The sequence below is a fragment of the Hyperoodon ampullatus genome (genome assembly GCF_949752795.1).
Source record: "Hyperoodon ampullatus genome assembly, chromosome: 12".
Taxonomy (NCBI): Eukaryota; Metazoa; Chordata; class Mammalia; order Artiodactyla; family Ziphiidae; genus Hyperoodon; species Hyperoodon ampullatus.
The window spans coordinates 12,721,343-12,744,682 of NC_136925.1; the positions used below are offsets into that span (position 1 = coordinate 12,721,343).

General features: G+C 34.7%; 1 protein-coding gene across 1 annotated transcript in view; it reads right to left on the bottom strand.

Moving 5' to 3' along the window:
• Positions 1 to 23,340, bottom strand: part of ADGRB3 (adhesion G protein-coupled receptor B3) — a gene marked incomplete at both ends in the record, with an annotated part of 799,939 nt that overhangs the window by 493,376 nt on the left and 283,223 nt on the right. Inside the window, one exon of the mRNA XM_079716603.1 lies at positions 1,097 to 1,207. Coding sequence (XP_079572729.1) covers positions 1,097 to 1,207 — 111 coding nt within the window. The remainder of the gene's footprint in view (positions 1 to 1,096; positions 1,208 to 23,340) is intronic.

Consider the following 23,340-nt stretch of genomic DNA (forward strand, 5'->3'; position numbering starts at 1 on the left):
AGATTCAAATCTAGTGCTCTGAATAAGTATTATCTTAAGATCACATGAACTAAAGGAAATATTCATTCTTCAAGGGAATTTCATCAAAATCAGTCTGAATGTCATGTCAAAAAGCTGGTCATATACTTGAAACTTCTGTATTAATAGTAAAACACATCATTTAGATTGGAATGTATAAGACTTTATGAAGACATAGATAAAACTGTTAGTTTGCAATTTCCTGCAATAAAACTGACAGATGAAAATGTTTATAACACAGATTAATCATGTTTTCATCTAAGAACGTTCTACATTCAAAATAAAGAGGGGGAATTATAGCCCATATATTATGATGAGCCAAAAGAGGAATGCATCTATTTGTGTGTGTGTATATATATATACATATATATATATATATATATATATATATATATATATATATATATATATATATATATATATTTGGAGGGGTGTATTTTAAAGTAATGTAATTTATTTAGGATTAAAAATGTTATAAACCAAAAAATCATTTTTGTTGATAGTTAATTATTTGGAGTGTATTATACCTTACTCATAAAGACTGTCAACTTTTTATTATTTAACTTATATAACAAAACTCCTTTCAAATTAAAGATATTAAATTCTAAAAAAGTTTCTAACTAATTGCTATACACTTTAACAATCAATTAATATTTATATGATACATGACAACTGAAAAAATATTCAACATATTAAATATTAAATTTCATCATCTAAAGTCCTGCTTAATACATTAATTCTGAAAAGTTCTAAAATAATCAATTATTGATGAAATAACTTTGCTGAGTTTCTTTAAAAGTTTAATATTCATTTTAAGTAGTTAATTAACATAAGTAAATAATAATATGTAAATCCTAAATGTCCCACAATGAAAGCAAAATAAATCTTACACATTTTTTGTGCACTTTTCAGTTCACAGCTACTCCATTTATGGACTTTAACTGGTGACAAAAAAAAAAATGGCTCAAAAAAATATCAGCTCCAAAAACTGACAAATGTGCAGCAAAAGATTATGAAGACATGCAGTGGTTTCATTAAATTAGCAATAATAAATAGAAAAATGTAACTAACGTATTACCAGTTTGTGCCATAAATTTAGCAGCATCAGCTTGTTCCTGAGGGACCCTTTTTTCATGAACAGATCGAGGTCGCTGACTTTTAATTGTATGATCTCCCATCATTCCAAATTCTAAAGACAGAATAAAGGTATATGAAAGCTTGTGTGTAGACATTTCTCACAAATTACATCACTGTCTCATGCAATATGTTCCTACACAGACCTAGAAGTTACTGATTAAATCCACGATTCTAAATTTTTTAGGCTGATCTTCTTGGAACATTTCTAAACTCAAGTCAACAAAATCTGTAAACAAGAACAAGGTTTCAAGAAACAATGCTAACAGTCAGTGAAATGACACATCAAGTTTTAAGTCAGCTGAAGTAACAGAAATAGTGTATTCTTTTCTGATCGTGTTTTGAAGCAATACATGAGAAAAAATACAAACACAGGACTAACTTTTGTTTTTCAGAGATAGAATCCTGATGCAAACCAGCTGCTGCTTTTCTGAAGAATAATCACCCCGACAAGTTTTTTCAGCACTTCCTTGAGGAGTGAGTAATCCTGTAACCTAGCTTACCTAAGGCAAACATTCACTTGATGGACTAGTTTCCCAAAGACGAGGTTGCCCTTAGTGTCCTCCAAAGCTTATAGAAAATGGTGGCTTAGATAACTCTCATTCTCTCCTGCCTTGTGCCCACATAATTCTTCATCCCTTTTCTAACCACTTGGAAGAGAGTGTTTTCTCTTTTAAAAGTCATGTTTAAGAGAGAGAATGACTCCAGGTTTTTGTTATTTAATCCTTTCAACATATACCTCCTAGGAAAGTAAAATAATCTGGGCCTAACTCAGAGACAGATGGGGGAGAGAAAAAGTAAGCTGAACAAAAGAATAGATTCCACATAGCATATATTTTTTAATCTATATGCTTAGAACTCTGTAAGCATTCCATGCTTATTTCACTGTTACTGTAAAATAATTTGAATAAAACCAAAGCCTGATGAATGGAGTGGTTAGTTCTGTCTCACAGGACTGTAGGTGGGGGAAGAGCATTGCTGAGGGGCAGGGGTCAGTGGTGCTCAATGTTCCAAGAAAACTTTTGGGTCTTTAACACTAGGTCTTTCATACATGAAACACATGACTGGGTAAAATATGTTCTAATGATAGTGCAAATAGATTGCTAGAACTGATAATAATGTCAACATTTAGGAATGGATAATTTCACCAGCTTATTGTTTTGGCTTTTCCCATCCATCTTTAAATCATCTTCTGCTAAAATATTACAATGTACCTTGTACGATTAAGCAGTGTATTTTTTTATGCACAACTCTGATCTTTTATGCAAGGAGAAAAGACTAGCACATGATTTTGTCCAGCCTGGCAGATTTCCTCATAAATATTAAAATATGGCTTCTGACAGATTGATTTGTCAGAAATTCTTTCCAGATATTCTACACAAGAGAACATCCCCTGAGAAATCTGAGAAATCTAAACGTGTGTTTGTTTTTGTCAGTTTAGATAAAATCCAAGGCAGGAAATGGAAATTTTCATAAAATGTCAGTTGGTTTAATCTCATAAAATCCATCACTGTTTTCCATTACTGCCAACATCCTTTCATTCCAATCATTTATGTGTACGTTATGTGCTGCCTAAACCATGCTTCATTCTGCTAATGAGAGGTATCTAATCACCTATAATTTAATGATTTTGGAAAGTGACTACATAGAAAATTTATATCTAGACTCCTGCACTATCCAATATTTTGAAATACAATATATAACTGAAATTTCTCTGGATCTGAATAAGCAAAAGAAATTTAATAGTAATTTTTTATTAACAGTATGCTTTACCTTCTGTCCTCTTGAATTTATCATTTAAATTGTGTACGTGTGTGTCTATCATTTAGGGCATCTGAGTCAGAGCACATGTTCACATAAGTAATCTGGGGGCTCTGATGCTTACACTAAGGTAGTTTTGGCACCCGGAGAGCAAAGGACACCAAAGAAAGTATCCCATGCCTACAACTTCCTAACTGCAAGGTAACTTTATTACCTGTTCTAGTAGAAGACAATTCTTCAACTCGGTGGCATCACGATAATAGCCTGCAATTTGTTTTCTAAGGAAAAATAGTTTACAGGGACTATGATACTGAAATTTAGGGATCTGAGGATATAGATTGGCTCTGAGATCATTTTAAAAGTGTCATATTCAATTTTTAATGATTTCTGAAATTTAAACACAAGTAACGTACTATTTTTTTTTAAATAGGCATTAGTTTTTCAGTGAACTATTTCATATTATTAGCTGGAATGTAATTGAAACTTCTCAAATACAAATTACAAATTTTATATTACAGATTAAATTTCTATATTCTTCACTCTAGTCACTTCTACTTATTAATAATCAATGTTATATGAGCATTAGTGCTAATACCTTAACATGGGTCACAGCATTTAAGAAAATTTTCAATCATCAGTGGACTTGATTACCTAAGTTTTACATAATTGAAAGTTTAAAATAAATTTTCTGATTATTGCTATCAATATACTTTATATTAAAACTTACTTAAAAAATTAAAACTATTCAATAATATGAGGTCTTGATATAACTAAATTCCCTATAAGATAGAAGACATGCTAACAATTTACTTCTTTTTCTCAGATGGAAAAGCAACACTATGGTGGTATTTTTTAATGTGCTAGACGGATTGTTTCAGACCTAAAACAATCCTAATTTGTAAATGAAACACGTAAACTCTTATCTAATTAAGTGAGTTTCTTCTGCCAATGTTTATGTGCCAAGTGTTTGAAAAAAAACTTCTTTGTTTAAGGGTTGTTATCAATGGTAAAATTTAACAACAAATGCTATGGCTCCATCCATTTCTCACAATGGAATACTTTCAAAATATTCGTGCTCTCTTTCAAGATGATATCATCTTCTTGATTTCTCATGAATATAAAGGCCAATTGAATCATCTAAACTTAGGGAGAAAAAGCTATAATTTTTGCTATTATTCTCTTATTTAGTGAATATGGGTTGAGGTAAGCCTTTAGTGTGTTATGCTTTCTGAATAATATAAGTTCTTCATGGTTGTTGATTTATATTCAAATGATTCTGAGGTGGCAAATATCATATACTACATTAGTTACACGAGAAAAACAGCATAGCCAAATAAAAAGATGATCTGCTTTAGTGAAAGCAATGAAAAGCAAGTTATGGAATCAAATGTAGTCATGTACAGCATAATATTGTATATGTACATAAGGTACATGGCTTATGAAAATACTGGGTTATTTCCTATATCTTTATGTTGATGATATCGATGAAGTGGTGGATAAATAACTGCATTCATATATAAAACTCATATGGCTTTCCATGTTTAGGCACATTTTCTCATATACACTCTTTCACTGTGCTTCTCGATAAAAAGCAGTAGTCTCTGGAAGTACGATACAATCAAAGTCACATGAAAAAAAGGTTTTGAATATCTGTTGCTTTAGGTATAGTTTTATGTCTTTTCTTCCCCAATCAAGGAATATTATAAGTAGATCATTAAGAAACAAATACACTTGAAAACTGACTCTTTGTAGTCAATTGTCAGTCATGAAGTTTTTGTCTGGAAATGAAGGGTTATAAAAATGTGAAGTCATCAAAAAGTTAAAAACACACATATCCATTTGTTATTTTACCATATTTTTTCTTCAATGTATGGACAAGTAGAACAACAAATTAGTCGATAACAGTTATTACTGCAAATTATCTTGCAATATAAATATTAACTTCACATTGTTAGCTAGCTTTCCTTCTCATTTCTACAGAAACTATTCTAGCCCACTGTTGCTTCTCAAGAAACTCTCAGAGATATGCCGTACTTTTAATCTACAGCCAAATTGCACTACTTTTTGTCACGGAAATGGTCAAGCCAACGCAGCCTTTCTCTTATTTTCCTCCACCTGAAACACCTGCTCCTCCAGCCATGCCTGCAATAAAGCCCTCTCCAAGTCCACCTCAAATGACACCACCTCCATGAACTAACCAACTAATCAGAATCAGCCTCTGTCTGCCCTAACTTCTGTTCTGCTTTGTATCAATAATGGGCTTTTACTTATTAGACTGTGTCTTATTCCCCGAACTGGATTATGAACTTATATGGGAAGGAAGTATGTCTTACAAGTTTTAAAAGCACCTCCTGTTTTTCATATAACTGGGGTTCAATAGTTATTCTATAAATAAATTCCATGCTAAGAATTGCTTCTCCAAAAGGCAAATTTCTAGATGCCTAGAACCATTTCTTTAACTTGTTTGGTGGACATTCAATGGGGAAAAAATGAAATTCTTAGTGAAGTACTTAAAAGTTAATTATGTATGATTATGATGGTCAACATTTCTTTTGTCAACAGAGTTAACTATTGTTGCTATTGTGTCGATAAATATATTTGGATTATTATTTAAATAATTGAAATATTACTTTATTTAGAACTTAAATCTCACTGTCCCAAAACAAAGCTTAATGCCCTAAAACAATGCTTAATTTTTGTCAATAAACATTTATCAATTACTTACTGTTTTAGATATTAAAATTACAAACATAAGTAAAAAATAGTCTCTGATATTCTCACACCCAAGAAAACCCAATAAACATGGCCTGATCCTTTCAAATACATAAAATTATTTACCTTAATCAAAACATTAAGCTGCACTTGTATGCTATTAAATTCATTCATTTAGTTTTACACTTACTGGAAACAGAGTTGGCACAATTATTTTGCATGCATATTTTTTGTGTGTGCATAAGATGGCCTGGAGATATTTAGGTAGTGGAGAAGAGACTGGATCATCAGTTATTATGATATTCTTCTGTTTTCTGAGATTATTTTTAAAATATTTTTGAAATATGACTAGACGTAAAAATTGTTTTCTCTCCCTCAACAACTCTTTGTTGAGTGCGTATATAGTCAGGTGCTTTATGAAAACATAGAGCTGATTGGGAAAAATAGTATTATCTTTTGGAGTCTACATCATCAAAGATATTTCTAGAACTGGCATGAACTATTGGAAACAAGGAATTTTAAAATTAGACATCATTAGCTGAAATTCTGAAGAACGCTGTTTAAGAAATGCTTTTTACTGTTAATTATACATACACTAATTTCACTTTCCCAAAGAACCAAACAGGAATAGAATAAGTGGATGAAAGACAATTTCCAAAGAATTAATTCAAATTAATGACAATTATATAATAAATATCAGGAAATATTTAAATAAATTTTGAGAAAATCAAAAATTAATATTAAGAAATATTTAAAATAAATGAATACATGTTAAGAAATATTAGAAGTCTGAGAAATCCATCATTAAAATTTGAAAGGTTAATTGATATTCTTTCAAATTATTTCTTGGTTCCATTGACGTAATTAGATACGTGGTTATAGGCATGAAGATGCTATTTATTACAATAATAAACAGAATCTTGCTTTTCAAAATACTCCCACAGAAATGATTTTATTAGGTAGTTGGCCATGACTCTGTTAAGTAAATGGGTGATTTTATGGCATTTCTAAAATGGACAAAACATAGTATAATGAAACAATATACTGCTAGTGTGTTTATAGAAAAATTTTAAATGATCAGATGTTTTCAATTAATTTGTTAAATTATGAAGCCCAAACTATTTTATAGAAGAGATTGTCAAATATATTTAGTGTCTATATTCTTAGTGAATGATGATATATTCTAATTCATTTTATTTCCAAATAGAAGCTTTGAAATAATTACATATAATGATACATTACTTTTAGATCTTTTCAAACATGTATTCAAAAATTATATTATAAACATCTTATCTGGAATGATTCCAGGACATTTGGGGTGTAAACCCTTAAATCATCATTTTTACACTTACTCGGTCTTACTTCTGGGAAATGTTAGTTAACTGGATGCACCGTTCCATGTAAGAAATCATCAATGTGTGAAATCATGTAGGAATGATTTGTTAATACTTCTTATATATTAACCAATTTCATTTTATGATCTCATCTCTTTTTCAGATAACTTTTGGATTTTTATAAACTATCAGTAATGGTTTGCTTGAAAGATACTTTATTTGTTGGTGATGAGTAAAATAAATGTAGAAGCACATAAATAATAAAGCAATTCTACTTCCAATAGTAAACTAGTAGGATTCATCTTTTCTTGTTGACCTGTATCAGAATTTAATTTAGCATTTTAGTACATCAGTGGCAAAATAAGATGCTATGTTGCAAGTTCCAGCACCTTTTGTAGGGGACTAAAACCCTCACACTATAAGACGTGAATAATCTTATTGCTAAAGTGGCCCAATAAGATCTTAGGGAATGTGAATTACAAGAATTTAAAATGGGCTGTCCCTGGATGAAGCATTTCTATATTTTCCTAACAAGAACAAGGCTGGCTTGCTTCCCTGCCAAGCTCTCTGACATGCAGAGGGAATCAAGCCCACAGAAAGCTCCTTTGAGGCCTTATTAAGAACCCTGGAAAGTATCTCTATCCGATTAAATGTGAAACTTTTGTAGGAGTTTAAGAGGCAATGAATGAGAAATCATGGTTTGATTTAAATTTTAGATAGATTACTGTAATTGAAGAATGGAGAGCAGAGTCTAGGGGAACAAAATTAGAGGCAACATAAACTATGAAGAGCTACTGCAATTGTCCATATACAACTATTTGTGACTGGGTAGGGGGTCGGGTTTGATAGATGGGTCACCAGCAGCTCCTAAGCCTGGGGAGCAAATGGATGGGGTACCGCCATTAGATAAGAATCAGAAGTCCCAGCTTACTGCAGGTTGAGTACATCTTTGGACCATTGGGTCCAAATTGTTGGCAACTAGAGCAATTGTCAGTGCCCCAAAAGTTTACAGGGAAGTGTTTTATAAGAAAGTTTATACTTGAAAAATGTGATACATTTAGTATGGTATTTTTGAGAGATGTTACCTTTGTATAAATATTACATTATGCATATTGTATTATATGTATTATATTATGTATTCATTTAGAATGTTTAAGAAAAATGATTCCTCTTTGATTTTTAAATTAAGGCTCATATCCATATGGGACTTTTCCACTTGCTGAAGTTCAATCTCATTTCCTATAACAGTACAGCACAGAAAAATTTAACTTAAAGCAATATCACTGAATGCATATTTACTGAAAGAAATAATTTAACAAGATACCCCGTGAGAATAATCAGTACATTTTACACTCCAACTGAAAGTTAAAAGATTAGGTAAATGGTTGCTTGATCCAAACATCTCAACGTAAATACACAGTGGGTAAGCCATGAACTGGACTTTTCATGCTTTTTCATAAGGCACTGGTATCGGGATAGTTCTGAAACATATTTACTGCACTTAAACCACCTTCATGTGACTCACATGATCTCAAGGTTGTATCTGGAGGTAAGAAAGGAGAAGTTCCTCTGTCATTTATGCTTTTAAACTCATCCATTTTGTTCCCACAGAATTTCTTTTTTAGAGAATCTATAAATAGCAAAATAAATAGTTCTACTCATGTTTTTACCATTTATTGCTATATTTTTGTGTCTTATCACATAATGTTTTAGTTTACAACAGTATCATTGTATACATGTTTACTGAAAGAAATATCAAAACTGAGTTTTTAATGAAAATGATTCCACTAAGACATACATATAGTGCTTACAGTAATTTCTAAAAATAATTATAATACCATCTTAACTATCCTCTCAATACTGTAGCTTATTTTTCAGGGACACATGAATACATGTGGATAATAGTTTCAGTATCTTTCTAGTCTATAAATTATCCTTATAATCAATTAACATATATTCAAACTTGTTTCCATCATTTATCATTATCAGTATTGAAGCCCAAGGGGCAGTCTATAGAGAGAACTAAAAATGATTAGCCATTTCAAAGCAGTGTTTCAAATACCTAGAGACAAGGAAGACCATTAAACTAAGATGTGAGCTACAGCTGAATTGTCAGGGTGGACAAATAAAGTGAAGATCAGCAGATGCAGCTCCTGTTTTGAGCATCACACCTGAAGCTCTCCGAAACTGTTTTCTCCTGTTGCAAAAGGGGATTCTAGGAACAGGGTCTCCGAGGTCTTCTGAAGCTCTCAAATTGCATTATTTTCTCAGGTCAGAAGTTGTCATGTGAACATAACATACAGGCCATCTCTCAGCAGACCTGGAGGCCTAGAGGCTCTGACCAAGGTGGACTGAGGTGTGCAGAGACACACAGGCACCCGGGTCTAAGTAAAACACTGAGTTGTAGTTGCTTCTAAATCTTTTCTTAAGTCACTCAGAGTGGAAGAATTCCCTGGATGCATGTCTAAGCACCAAAGCAAGGTTTACTTTGCATGGGAGGTCTCAAGATTGCACAGTATTTATTTAAACACCTTAGCCAGCATCCACGCTGGAGAGGGATTTTTTAGAAGACAGTATGCTTTCAAAGGCATTGAGCATGAATAGAGTCCATTTGTTCAACAAACATTAAATGAGCAATTACTCTATTCCAGACAGGATTCTAGGCACTGGTGATATAGACAAAAAATTGTTTTTCTGAGAGAAAATTTTATAGTTATTCCTAGTCTGATAGGCAAGGCTTACAAAATCTTTCACAAATATTAAATTTACTAGCCAGCCCTTGGAAAGTTTCGTTATAAGCAGTCAAATATATATTTGTCAGATTAATAACTTATAATTTCACTCTTTCATTCACAAACTGCTTCAGATAAAACTGATTTAACTGCATGTCTCATCCATATCATTCAACAGAAATCAGTAAAAAGGACCACTTAGATGAAAATGGTTGACTCAAAAGCCAGGTCACCATATCCAAAAAAATGCTGTGGTCTCATTGGTTTCTCTTCTATTAACTTCAGAGTTTTCTTTCCTTTCAATTTTAATTGATTTTGCTATACACTGATCTAGTCTCTTTATACCCCTTAAGAAAATGTTTGTTCTTTCTCATTCCATTCACTATTGTCATATTATATCTTATATGTCTTTTTATTTTTGTAAACGACCCAAGAATACATAAACATGCTTTCATTATACCATGCCTGTCTATTTTCCTGTGGCCAGATATTTACATCTATGTTGCCTTCAGAGGTTTGCCTCTAGAGGAAAGATTCCTAGAAGTGGTTTTGCAGTGTGATGTCATCTCCCATCCAAAATATACTTCACAACAAATAGTGAAGGGAGGGAAAATGTTAGATTTTGGGGGGCTATTTTCTGTCAAAATACAACACCCCTCTTCATCCTAATTAGTACTTTACCTTGTCCAATTTTGCTTGATATTAATACTATTTTTGCTGCTTTGTTAATGTCTTTGCTACATTTTTTTCCATATGCCTTCTACTATTCAATGTCATTTTGCTTTAAGCACATATCTTATATTAAACATGTATAGTTGTATTTTAAAAATCCCATCTGATCCTCTTACTTTTAGTAGGAGATTAAATCCATTTACATTCATTATATTTATTATAAGGTTGGACTTATTTCTTCCATCTTATATTAGGATTTCTCTTTAGCATATTTTCTTGCTGTTTCTTCATTTTTCCCCTATTTAAAGTTTTTGGATCAGTAGGAATTTTTAGTTACATTTTTTCCTTTAGTTATCCTTCTTCAATTATTCTATGTGCTGTACACTAATTTTATCACATGTACTTAAGTAAACTTTTTTGTTTGTTTGTTTTGTTTTGTTTTGCGGTACGTGGGCCTCTCACTCTTGTGGCCTCTCCCGTTGTGGAGCACAGGCTCCAGACGCGCAGGATCAGCGGCCATGGCTCACGGGCCCAGACGCTCCGGGGCATGTGGGATCTTCCCCGACTGGGACACGAACCCATGTCCCCTGCATCAGCAGGCGGACTCTCAACAACTGCGCCACCAGGGAAGGCCTTAGGTAAATTTTTAAATCTATCAATATCTATAGTGAATCAGTATCTGTACTCTTTCCCAAACCAAGACAAGAATTTGAGTGTGCTATCCATGTCTCACTGTCTTGATACTCACATATCATTCATTTCCAAATGATTGTATATTGTGCTGCAATAATTAGACTTAACTATTCGTCTCAGCTATTAGTCTAACTATCAGTATTAATTTCTCTGCTGATCTTTCTTAGAATTGTTTAATTTTGCTCAAGTACATCCTTTAACAGAGAAGGGTCTAAAATAGACTCTTACCTTCACACTTGAATGCTAGTTTGACTAGACCTAGAAATTTAATGTCAATAAGTTTTATCTTAGTTCCCTGACCAGGGATTGAACCTGGGCCCGCAGCAGTGAAAGCAGCGAGTCCTAACCGCTGGACTGCCAGAGAACTCCCAAGGTCGAGAAGTTTATTTTTCATACTGAACTTTGATGATAACTTGGACCCTGAATGCCGGTATCCAGTGTTGCCTGTAAGATGTCTTCTGGTAAGAGAATCTGTTTTTCTTTCTGGAAGGCTTTTGTGGGATTTTTTCTTTATCCTTGGAAATTTTACCAATGTATGTCTAGACATCAGTCTTTCTCACTCAACTTACTTGGTACTCTGTTCCCTTTCCATACAAGCACCAACCTTTTAGCTGAGCATACTGAGGGCTTTTCTCCAACTTCCTCTTTTCTTGGTTTCCTTCCATATCGGGTTGTGGAGGTTCGGAGTTACTGCAAGCTGCCTTCTGCTTCCATCCCAGCCCCTCTGTATCCACTAAGAACTTCTTCTGAGAAAAGTCAACCCCTGATTTCTGACTATTAAAGGGTAAGTGGAAACCATATTACTTTCCATGTCGTTCTCTGAACAGTTCTCTTTCCTACTTACATAAGCCTTTCAAAAGCATATCCTCTAATTGCTCACTTTCCCCTTGCCCAATAATGTCACGCTATCTGACTTCAAGCCTCCTTCCCGGAATGAAACTGCTCTCTGGGTAGTCAGTTGCCTCTTAGAAACTGTCACATTCATCCTGATTCCTTCAGCATTTGACACTCTCCCACGCTCCCCCGTCCCACAACTTTTCCTAAAACGTTCACCTCCCTTGGTTTTCAAAGCTGACGATTTGATTTTCTTCCTCTTCCTGACTGCCTTCCGTCTCTTCCATTGCTTTAGTGGCTCTTCATCCTCTAAAAGCTAAGTTTTCCCCTCGGAATTCATCTCAATACTCTCTCCCTGAGAAATTCCACCCATTCCTACAGACTCAGGTACCACTCTTGGGCAAGCAACCATCAGTCTTCCACTCCTCTAGGCAACTATCTCCAGACCACCTACACTACAGTGCCCCCTAGATACTGTGACACAAACTTAGTATCTACGAAAACAAGCTAATCCCTGCCTTTATGAGAGCCGATCCTAGATGAACATTTCAAATTTAGTTTTAATAAACATACGGTGCTCAAGATAAATTGTTTGTGAATAAAGAGCAAAATAAAAGTTGAGCAGAAATAATGCAGACAATTTTCTTAGATTTATCAAAAATATCCTGATGGACCAGTTTGATTATGTAAAGATGGGCCTTGGCACTAAATCCGGAAAACTGAAGGTGATAGAGAGATATTATTTTGCATAATAACAGAGTAGTAATTTGAAATTTACTGAGGCTGCCAGGGAGAGAAGGTGAGGCTTCCTGGGGAAAACAGAGGAAGGAGGTGAGGATAAAAGGAGAGGTTTAAGGAGTAAGGAGAGAACCGTCCAGAAAAATGGTGGAAAGTTGAGACCAGAGGAGAAAACTGTGAGATTCCACGTGGAAGGAATGTCAGGATCAATTTTAAGAACACTGATACTTAAGTATAAATGTATATACTGTGCTGGGGTGAAATAAAATCCCTCTACACTACAACCAACTTTTATTAAAAACCTATACCCTGTATTAGAAATATTTACAAAGAAGTGATTAAAGAAAAGAAAGATTGATTTCACATTGAGGTTGGCAAGGGACAGAATAAAGAGAATAGCCCAGACACAAAATACAAAGCAACGATTGATGATATAGCTAAAATACATGTAAGAGTGGATGGGCAGGAGCACATAATTCCTCCCTCAAAAAATCCTTAGAGATATTGGGAGTATATTGAATGTATAGTTCTAAATTATGTGGCAGATCAAGCCAAGTGTTTGTTTAAAAATTATACTAAGGTAAAGAAAGTCTTCCAAAGGCTGGAGAATTTGGGAGCACATCAATGATAACTGTAGGGTTACAACTTGACATTCTTATACTAGGCTCTGGGTAGCTCAAACTGTAATATATATTAAACATGGTCCCTCAGCTGATTTTGTACTTTCTGAACCATATGCAAACTATAACCTAATCTAGCAAGGAGTCTTAAGTTGTTTACTAGTCATCACCTAACTGGATTCTACAGGACTGGTGGCCAAGTGGTCAAGGATTGGCAGAGGGGGTTAAATATGGCATCTCTTATATGCTAAATCCTTCCTTATTTCGGTTTAGGGCTTTTTCTTCTTCCCTCACCCCAACCTTAACAGAAGACACTAGATTTGATTACCCAACTATTGTGACCTGTTTCACCAAGACTTAAGTTGAGGACATAATTAAAGTTTTGCTTTTCTGAAGGAAAAACAATGTCTTCTTTGTGTTGTAGTTTTAATTTTTTAATGTTTTCCTTAATTATAATATCTCTTCAAATCTATGTATTCTGTATATTATTATCCCTTTGCCAGAAGTATATGTCAGGGTATGTCTTCTAGGCTGGGATATACCTGGCATAACAAATTAGTTTAAAGTGAGTATATTGGCAAGAGGGAAGCGATATAGGAACAGATGTATATGTATAGCTGATTCACTTTGTTATAAAGCAGAAACTAATACAGCATTTTGAAGCAATTTTACTCCAATAAAAAAAGGAAAAAAATGAATGTATTGGGTTTTTGATGACTAAAGTTTGATGAGTCAACACTGTAAAACTGCTGTACCAAAACTCAACAGAAATTTTGAGTTTGGGATTGACATGTACTCACTGCTATATTTAAAACAGATAACCAACATGGACCTACTGTATAGCACAGGAAACTCTCCTTAATATTATGTAACAACTTATATGGGAAAATAATTTGAAAAAGAATAGGTACATGTATATGTAGAACTGAATCACTTTGCTGAAAATAACACAACATTGTTAATCAGCTCTACTTCAATACAAAATATATTTTTTTAAAAAGATGATTAAGAAAAACTTTGGTTGCATTTTTTAAAGCATGGAATTCAGGACTTTTTTTGGTCTACTTAGCATTTAGTTGTGGTCATTAGTGTTTTACAGAGGAATGTTGATAAATATGTAGAAAGAATAATGCTCAGAATGGTAAAAGAGTCAGAAATGGAGTGAGGACTGTCTCAAAAATTATAGTTTAGTGTCAGGCTTATTTTGGAAGTAAATTTTGAGTGCCCAGTGGATAAGCACTTCAGGGAAAAGAATCTAGTAGAAAAGCTAGGGAAAACTTAAAGAATCAAACCTCATTTTAGAATTATAAGCTCATAAGTACCACAAAAATAGATTCTTATTAGAATCAAACACTGGGTATGTTTAGCTTGGAAAAAAACTCAGGAAGAAATGATAATTTTCTATGGATATCTGGAAACCTCAAGTAGCAGAAGGATTACAAATAAATTAACTATGTTGTTTATTAAGAAAGAATTAAGGGGAAGGGACAAATCCATAGGAAGAAATTTCTAACAATTTGGGGTCCATAAAACAGAGTGGGTGGCCATATGAAATACCAAGCTGTTAATCAGTGGAAGCATTTAAGCAGTGGCTTGTGTGACTAATGAGTACTGTAGCAATAATTCCTACATGGATGTATCTCTGATTCCTAGAATCTGTGATTCTTCCTGTTCCCCCAACCCCATAGTCTATCAATTTTCCACCGTAATGTCTCCATCCGAAGCATGTTCCAAATCTGTCAAGGTCTCTTCAACTCCACCACCACCACTCAGGTCCACACCCCACTAGCCTCCAGCACTGGGATCATTGCAATGACCTCCTAACAGCCCCCCACCCCTGCCACCACTTCTGCTTACAATCCAGTCTCCACACAGCAGAAAGGCAGACCTTTTAAAAGATAAAACAGATACTGTAAATCCTCTTCTTAAATTCCTTTCGTGCCTTCCCAACTCTTAGAATAAAATCTAAACTCCTTACTCTGGGTCTTATTAAGAGTCCTATGTAATCTTCCCAGCCTACCTTTCAAAAACCATCTCACATCCTTCTCCCCATGACGAACCATATTCCAGCCACACTGGCCTTCTTTTAGCTCCTTAAACATACATTGATTTCTTTCAGTGGAAAGCTCTTCTGATCTTTACATGGTTGATTCATTCTTGTCATTTTTATCAAAGCTAAAATCTCACCTCCTTCCAGAGGTGGACCCTGACAACCAAATACAAATACAGTCATTCTCTAAGACCTGAATTTAATTCTCTACAGAACTTATCAATATCTGTGTTGTGTTTGTTTTTATGTATTTGTTTAATAACTGTATCTATCAACACATTAAAATATGAGCTTCATAAGACTAGGAGTCTTGTCTATCTTGTCCATCACCAGATCTTGTGCCTATAAGTGACTAAAAAGTACTTTGGAATGGAGAGAGAGAGGAAAAACAGAGGAAAAAAGGGGAAGAACTTTATTATTATTGAATAATATCATGATCTTAATCTTACTCACTGCACTCTGGGTGACTTCCTCAGATCTACATTCCAATTCACGAACATTCCCCTTGACAGTGTCAAATTAGTATTTAACCCATCTACTGAATTTTTAACTTCAGTGTCTATATGTTTTATTTTTGGTAGTTCTATTTTTTCCAAATCTATTTTCTGTTATGTTGTTCTGTATTTATTATTTCTTTATTATTTCTATTCTTTTTTAAAAATCACTTAAACATATCTCTTTTATGGTTTATTTAAGGATTTTGATTGTTTGTTGTCTATTTCAGAGTATGCTCCTTGCATTACATCTGCTGATTCCCCTGCATGGCTTTTGTTTTCTCCTATATTTCATTTTATTTTGTATTATTTTATTGAGTGTTCATCTTGCACAGCATTTTCTCCTCTATGAAACTCCTATAATCCTCACTGTAAAAACATCTTTTCACAGCAGTAAATTTCTTGGTTCTAGGTTGCTATATCACAAAAGCATCAATTTCTATCATATAACTGCATGGTATGTGCTACTATTTGTTTCTTTTGTTGGGGGGTGTGCTTTTTTTCTCCCCACCAAGGCTCTTGAAAGAAGGTGAGTTTCTTTCTCACTGTTTCCTGGGGCCATCAAATAAAATTTCTCTAAACCTCCTTTGACAGAAAGGGTAATTCTGTGAGGCCCCAGGCTTTATGTATTTGAATTGATTTTAGTTCTCCAAACCTACACAGGTTGAGGACATTCTTCTTTCCACATAACAATAATGAAATCCTAATTCTTAACCATTTAGAGCTTATAACTATCCAAAACATTTAAAACCCCCCCAGCTTACCCCTAATACTTTGTCTTTTTATTGTTGCTGTTGTATTTTATGGACACCTATAAATCTCTTTTTATTTTCAGTGTGGTTCACTGTTTTTGTCCTAACATTTTATGAAGCATTTCTATGAGTTTTTAACAGGGCTGGGGTCCACCCACATCACTCATTCTGCCATATTGTTCGAATCCTTTCTAAAAGTTAGGTATTGTGTTTAAGCGCTCTCTTCATCATGAGTTAGGTTCTATTATTATTCCCATTTTAGACATGGAGATGATGACGTTTCAAGAGGTCACATTACTTGTCCATCATTATACAGTGAGGATGTTTTGGGATTGAGATTCAAAAAGATCACATATAATTTATGCCCAAGCCAGGCTTTCAAGTATAAGGCCATATAATTAATAGAATCCCTTTCAACTTTAAAATTAATTTTATATCATTGCACTTTGCATGGTTTATTTCCTTACATTGGAATATGTGGTTTCATGGTGTTAATCATGATGGAATATATAATCAGGTTAGTGTTTGCTCAGAGATTTAATAATCTCAGCTGCAGATCACTTCCAATTGCTTTGTAGGTTTTCCATGATACTCCATGGGAAGGAAAATATGCTAAATTAAGTTTCACAATGTGAATCAATATTAAGGTGCCCTAAAAAAGTATAATCTTATGGTGTCATTAACATGAGGTTGACTATAATGGAAATATTTTAATGGTGAATAATATATCATACTGCTCCTTCCCTAATGTTTTCACCCTTGGCAATAGATGCCTTTTTAACTTGCCTCTATCAAAATTTCCTTTACTGAGCATAAATAAGAAGATACATTTATATTTTCAATAAAGAATTAATAAGTGTGAGTACTAGGCCACATTACATTCATTCAGGAAGAGGCACATAAAAAATCAGAGAAATTTATATATACAATTTTTAAGTTACTGAGACTGAAAAGGCATTAATTTTGGTGTCCTCTACAGACTGTAAAGGTTTTCTGACTCCAATTTTAATAAAAGAATAAAACTTTACAACAGTACTCAATTCTTCTTAGTAAACGGCCAAAAAAGAACTGAACTCCTTTACCAGACAAGCAATCCGTTAATCATTCATAAAGGTCAAGACTGAGCCACACAAGAACTTAATTTTTCTGTGTGACAGTGCTCTGTTTTTCTCATACCCTATGGTTTTAGAGGATAAGAATTTCCCACTACCTCAAAACACTAGCTTGACCTCAAAAACAAGTCTGGAAAAAATATTCTTCCAGACATTAAAAAAATGAAACATGAACAACTATCAAATAATGTGTGACATTTAAGAATGACCTTTGTGCAGCAAATAAAGTCATTTTCCAAAAAGCCAACATTCAAACTTTCCCAGAAACACATTTGCAAATGAAAAGACATCACCAGCTAAAAAAGTAATTGCTAGCCATAAACCTTTTTTTTTTTCAAACACCACTGAAATTAGTGAAGTTAAATGCCCAGATTAAGAAAAAATGCTCCATTGATTCTCATGTCACTTTTGTAGCACTGCTGAATCGGTTTTGGTAACTTTACTGAATGAACATTTTCTTTTTGCTAACTGCCTTCTCTTGCAGCCTCCTCTAAAGATTGAGAGCATGTTATGCCGGTATCCAGACAGTCTCACTAAATTTAGTGACTTACAAATTTAAAGGAGGTTCATGGTTTGCTGTCTTGACCTTGTCCTTGAAATCTCACACTAATTCTATAAAAAGCAATCTCCAGGCTTCCTGGAGCATGTTGTCTGGAAAACGGTGGTTAGAAGCATTTTGGTTCTACCCTGAGACCAGCCAGTAACTGATATCAGCAGATACGTTAACAAAGTTACCATAAAATGCTTATATGGGGGCTTCCCTGGTGGCGCAGTGGTTGAGAATCTGCCTGCCAATGCAGGGGATGCGGGTTTGAGCCCTGGTCTGGGAGGATCCTACATGTCACGGAGCAACTCGCCCCGTGAGCCACAACTGCTGAGCCTGTGCGTCTGGAGCCTGTGCTCCTTAATGAGAGAGGCCGCGACAATGAGAGGCCCCCACACTGCAATGAAGAGTGGCCCCCGCTTGCCACAACTAGAGAGAGCCCTCGCACAGAAACAAAGACCCAACACAGACAAAAATAATTAATTAATTTTTTAAAATGCATATGCCTGGAGAAAACAATAATTCAAAAAGATACATGCACCCCAGTGTTCACTGCAGCACTATTTACAATAGCCAAGACATGGAAGCAACCTAAATGTCCATCAGCAGAGGAATGGATAAAGAAGATGTGGTACATATACACAATGGAATATTACTCGGCCATAAAAGGGAATGAAATATTGTCATTTACAGAGCTGTGGATGGACCTAGAGACTATCATACAGAGTGAAGTAAGTCAGAAAGAGAAAAACAAATATTGTATAATATTGCTTATATTTGGAATCTAGAAAAATGGTACAGGTGAACTTATTTGCAAAGCAGAAATACAGACACAGATGTAGAGAACAAACTTATGGATACCAAGGGTATAAGGGTGGTGGGATGAACTGGGAGATTGTGATTGACATATATACACTACTGTGTATAGAATAGATAACTAAAGAGAACCTACTAATAATAGTGCCACTTACACTGTACATTAAAGTGCTGATATTCAAAATTACGTATGTCAGATTTCAAGTTCTATGTTCATTGCTCTACAATATTCAAGTAAATACACAAAGGGACAGCATCTATTCCCTGAGTAAAAGTAATTCAAGTTCTTTATGGAAAATAAAGATGCCAGAAAAAAAATTATGTTTATCCCTATTCCAAAAATTTCTTACTACCATTATCTTCCAAGCGTTAAACTTTCTTTTGGGGTGAGGCATATGCCATAAGATGTTATGAGGTTTCCTTTAGAACTTGTACAGTGTTGACATTATAGTGCAAAGATTTCACTGTTGAGAACAAATTTACTGAATTAAATCTCCAGCATCTACCATAGACACAAGAACAGCTTTTACCATTGAAAGTCATCCCAAGGTAAGGGTATTGATGGTGTTTTTCCCAAAAGAAGAAAAAGAGGTCTCTGGAGAATCTGATATATTTAGGGGAGACTAAAACGTTTCCTGGTTGGGCATTTACTGAAATCATCAGACTTACTTGTCAGCTGTGTGTTGTCACATAAAGAGGAGAAAGCACCAGTGGGAGATGCTTCCATGAGACCAAGTCAACTAAAAATACAAGAGTGGGTTAGATTTTGCAGCTGAGGGAGGGAGATGAGGAGCTGGATAACTTCAGGGTTTAAAGATAACAAGATTTAGGGATTTCTCTGGTGGTGCAGTGGTTGTGAGTCCGCCTGCTGATGCAGGGGACACAGGTTCGTGCCCTGGTCCGGGAAGATCCCACATGCCACAGAGCAGCAGGGCCCGTGAGCCATGGCCACTGAGCCTGTGCGTCCGGAGCCTGTGCTCCTCAACAGGAGTGGCCACAGCAGTGAGAGGCCCGCGTATGGCAAAAAGGAAAAAAAAGGATAACAAGATTTAGAAGGAAGGGAAGTGATACCTTCTATGGGCAATCAGGAAGTCACAACATGGAATTACTTTTGAGAATTTTATGACTTCACTTTCAGTTTAAGATGAGAATGAAACTTCTTAGTGAAAATGTAGGCAGATGAAGAAACTCAATATGAGAATATATATATATATATATATATATATATATATATATATATATATATTTTTTTTTTTTTTTTTTTTTGCAGGAAGCACTTTTAACTGGCCAAGGAAAAGGGTTTTGTTTTTGTAAAAAGTCAGATCAATATATTTCCAGTAAGTAATTTTCACCCCTACATATTTTCACATAGAGATGTTACTCTTTTTCTATTTACAGTGCGAGGTACAGACTAAGTTGTTTTTTTTTTTTAATTTTTAATTTTTAAATTTATTTATTTATTTTGGGCTGTGTTGGGTCTTCGTTTCTGTGTGAGGGCTTTCTCTAGTTGTGGCAAGCGGGGGCCGCTCTTCATCACGGTGCACGGACCTCTCACTATCGGGGCCTCTCTTGGTGCAGAGCACAGGCTCCAGACGCGCAAGCTCAGTAGTTGTGGCTTGCAGGCCCAGTCACTCCACGGCATGTGGGATCTTCCCAGACCAGGGCTCGAACCCGTGTCCCCTGCATTAGCAGGCAGATTCTCAACCACTGCACCACCAGGGAGGCCCCCAGACTAAGTTTTTAATGAATAAATACTTATGGCTTGATCAGTTGGTTGAAGATAACCCAGACTTGCCTGAGGCATGGAAAGTACAGCGTGAAATAGGAGGAAAGAAATTCGAGATGGGTGAATGTGCATAAAAGAGGACTCTCCTCTCTGGTTAATAGCTTGCCCAGGCGAGAAAGTGCATTTGAAAATTTCCAAAAGATCTCTCTCCAAGAGCAAACTATTATTAATTTAATTCTTTAAAAACAGAAAATAAAATCGTAATCTTGGTTTCTAAAGCTTCCTCATTTTAAAGCTTATTGACTTTTCCCTATGATAAAGGTTCGGCGAGGTCTACAAAACAAAGAAGGATCAGAAACTGCTTTGGGAGAAGGCCTGCATTTGGGATTGGAAGAGGAAAGTGGAACTTTGAGTAAGATTGAGAGAAATAGTGAAAGCAGACAGAAAACCTAGGAGAGTATTTCACCAGGGAAGCCCAGCATTCAATGAATAAAAGGGAGTTTAGAAGGTTACTGGATTTGGAGATTAGGTAATCAATGGTGACCCTCAAGAATCAAATAATTTTCAAAGAAATGAAAGAGAAATAACTTGATTAGAAACAGAAAAATTAGAATTGAACATTGATAAAGCCAACAGATGTGTCTTTTTGAGATTCTAACAAATGCAATGAAGAAATAAAATATGCATAAAATTAAAAGGGGAAGAGATAACTACATAACTTACTGATTTTAATATTAAGGAGAATATTATATTTGTAAATATTAAGACTTTACTGAAATTAATAATTTTCAGAAAAAAATAGCAATAGTAATTCAGGAAGCAGGAAAAAATACTTAAGTGTCCAATAAACAAAGAGGACAGAAAATATTGTTAAAGAACTATATGCAAATAAGGACCAGTTTCATATACCTTGGGAGAGGCTGACTTTTAAACTTTTATAACAAAGTTATTTCCTGATATATACAAAATGTTATAGAACTTGCAAAAGATGAAAAACTACCTAATTTGTTTTATAAAATTAGGATATCAAAGATAGCAAAATATAACAAACAAAATGGTTAAAAATAAAAAAGCATAAAGCAAAATAATTTATGTGAAAATCCTAAATAAAATACTAGGATGAAATTAATAGTGCATGAGAGGAAAAGGTCTCTTACAACCGGGTAAGGTCCGTTCATGGAATTATGTATCAATATTGGGAAATCTTTGATAAAAATTATATCTTTAGAGAGATCTGGAAAAGCCTGAAATTCATCAACTTTTCTTAATTAAAATTCTTTTAAAACTAGTGTAAAACAAAGACTGTTGCCCACCCTCCAGTTCTACAAGGGTCAAGTCATTAGCCACTGCAGTCGCTGACACAGTGCACATGAAAACAGGATGTTCAGGATGAAAAACAGGATAAAGCGCTCTGTGCTTTGGAAAAACAGGCCCCTTAGATAGTTAGGATGCATGTCTCAGGAAAAAAACTTTAGTGAGCCGAGATTCTCGCATCTTCCCATACATAGAAAAGCACTGAAACCATTAACTGAGATGCCCGCTCCTCAGGACTAGAAGTAATCTTTCACCCAGAAGTATGCTTGGCTGCATGCACCCTCTTCGCCAAAATCATACATACACTGGCCTCTCCCTTTACCTCTTCAGAGGAGCAGTTCCTCAGAATTACTGACAGGCTGTCTCCTGGGCTAGAGTCCTCAGTAAGGCCCCTGAATAGAATTAAAACTCACAGCTCTCACACTGTGTGGTTTTGTTTTGTTTTGCTATTTCAACCAACACTCAGAATCCTCAATCTGATTAGGGAAAACAACCAAAGAAGTATCAAATCAACAGCCTTATCATACTTAGAAACAAAACTCTAGAGACATGCTCATAAGTTAAAAGCACAAAACAAGGATGCTCATAATAACAACGATTGCTTCACATTGGTTTGGAAGTAGAACCAACACAATTAGACTCAAAGCATTTATAAAACACACATAGTGGGAAAAGAAACCAATTGTCTTTATTTGCAGACAAAATTATTTACCTGGACAGACCAACTGAAAAACCGGTAGAATTAATAAGATGTCATTATGTCTGCATATGTGATAAATACCCAAATTAATAGCCTGACTACAATCAAAAATAATAAATTATAAATATTTTCTTAAGGTATACTAAAATTATAACACAAGCAATTAATTTAGCAATAAATATGCAAAAGCTTTCTGAAGTAAAACTACAAACCTCAGTCAGAATTACAGAGTGTGCCCGACACAGTGCTTCACAGTATGACGTACAATTACCCTTCGTACATGTATAATGTTGTTTTGAGGTTTATGAAGATGAATAGCCTTGCCTAATGTCTCACAGTTAAGTGACAGGAGGAAGACACCAGGAGGGCAAGAAAAAGGGAGGAAAAAGAGAAAGTGGAGGTTACACAGGCGAATAGTCACAGACATAAGAGATTTTACTGTTGAAGAATTTCTGTACACAGTAAAGATTTGGTTTATCAGAAACATCATAAATATAAACTAAGGTTTAACAGCAAAACGGCAAAGATATCTGTGGTACTGTTACGTGGATACACAACTAACATACAGGGCTTCCCTGGTGGTG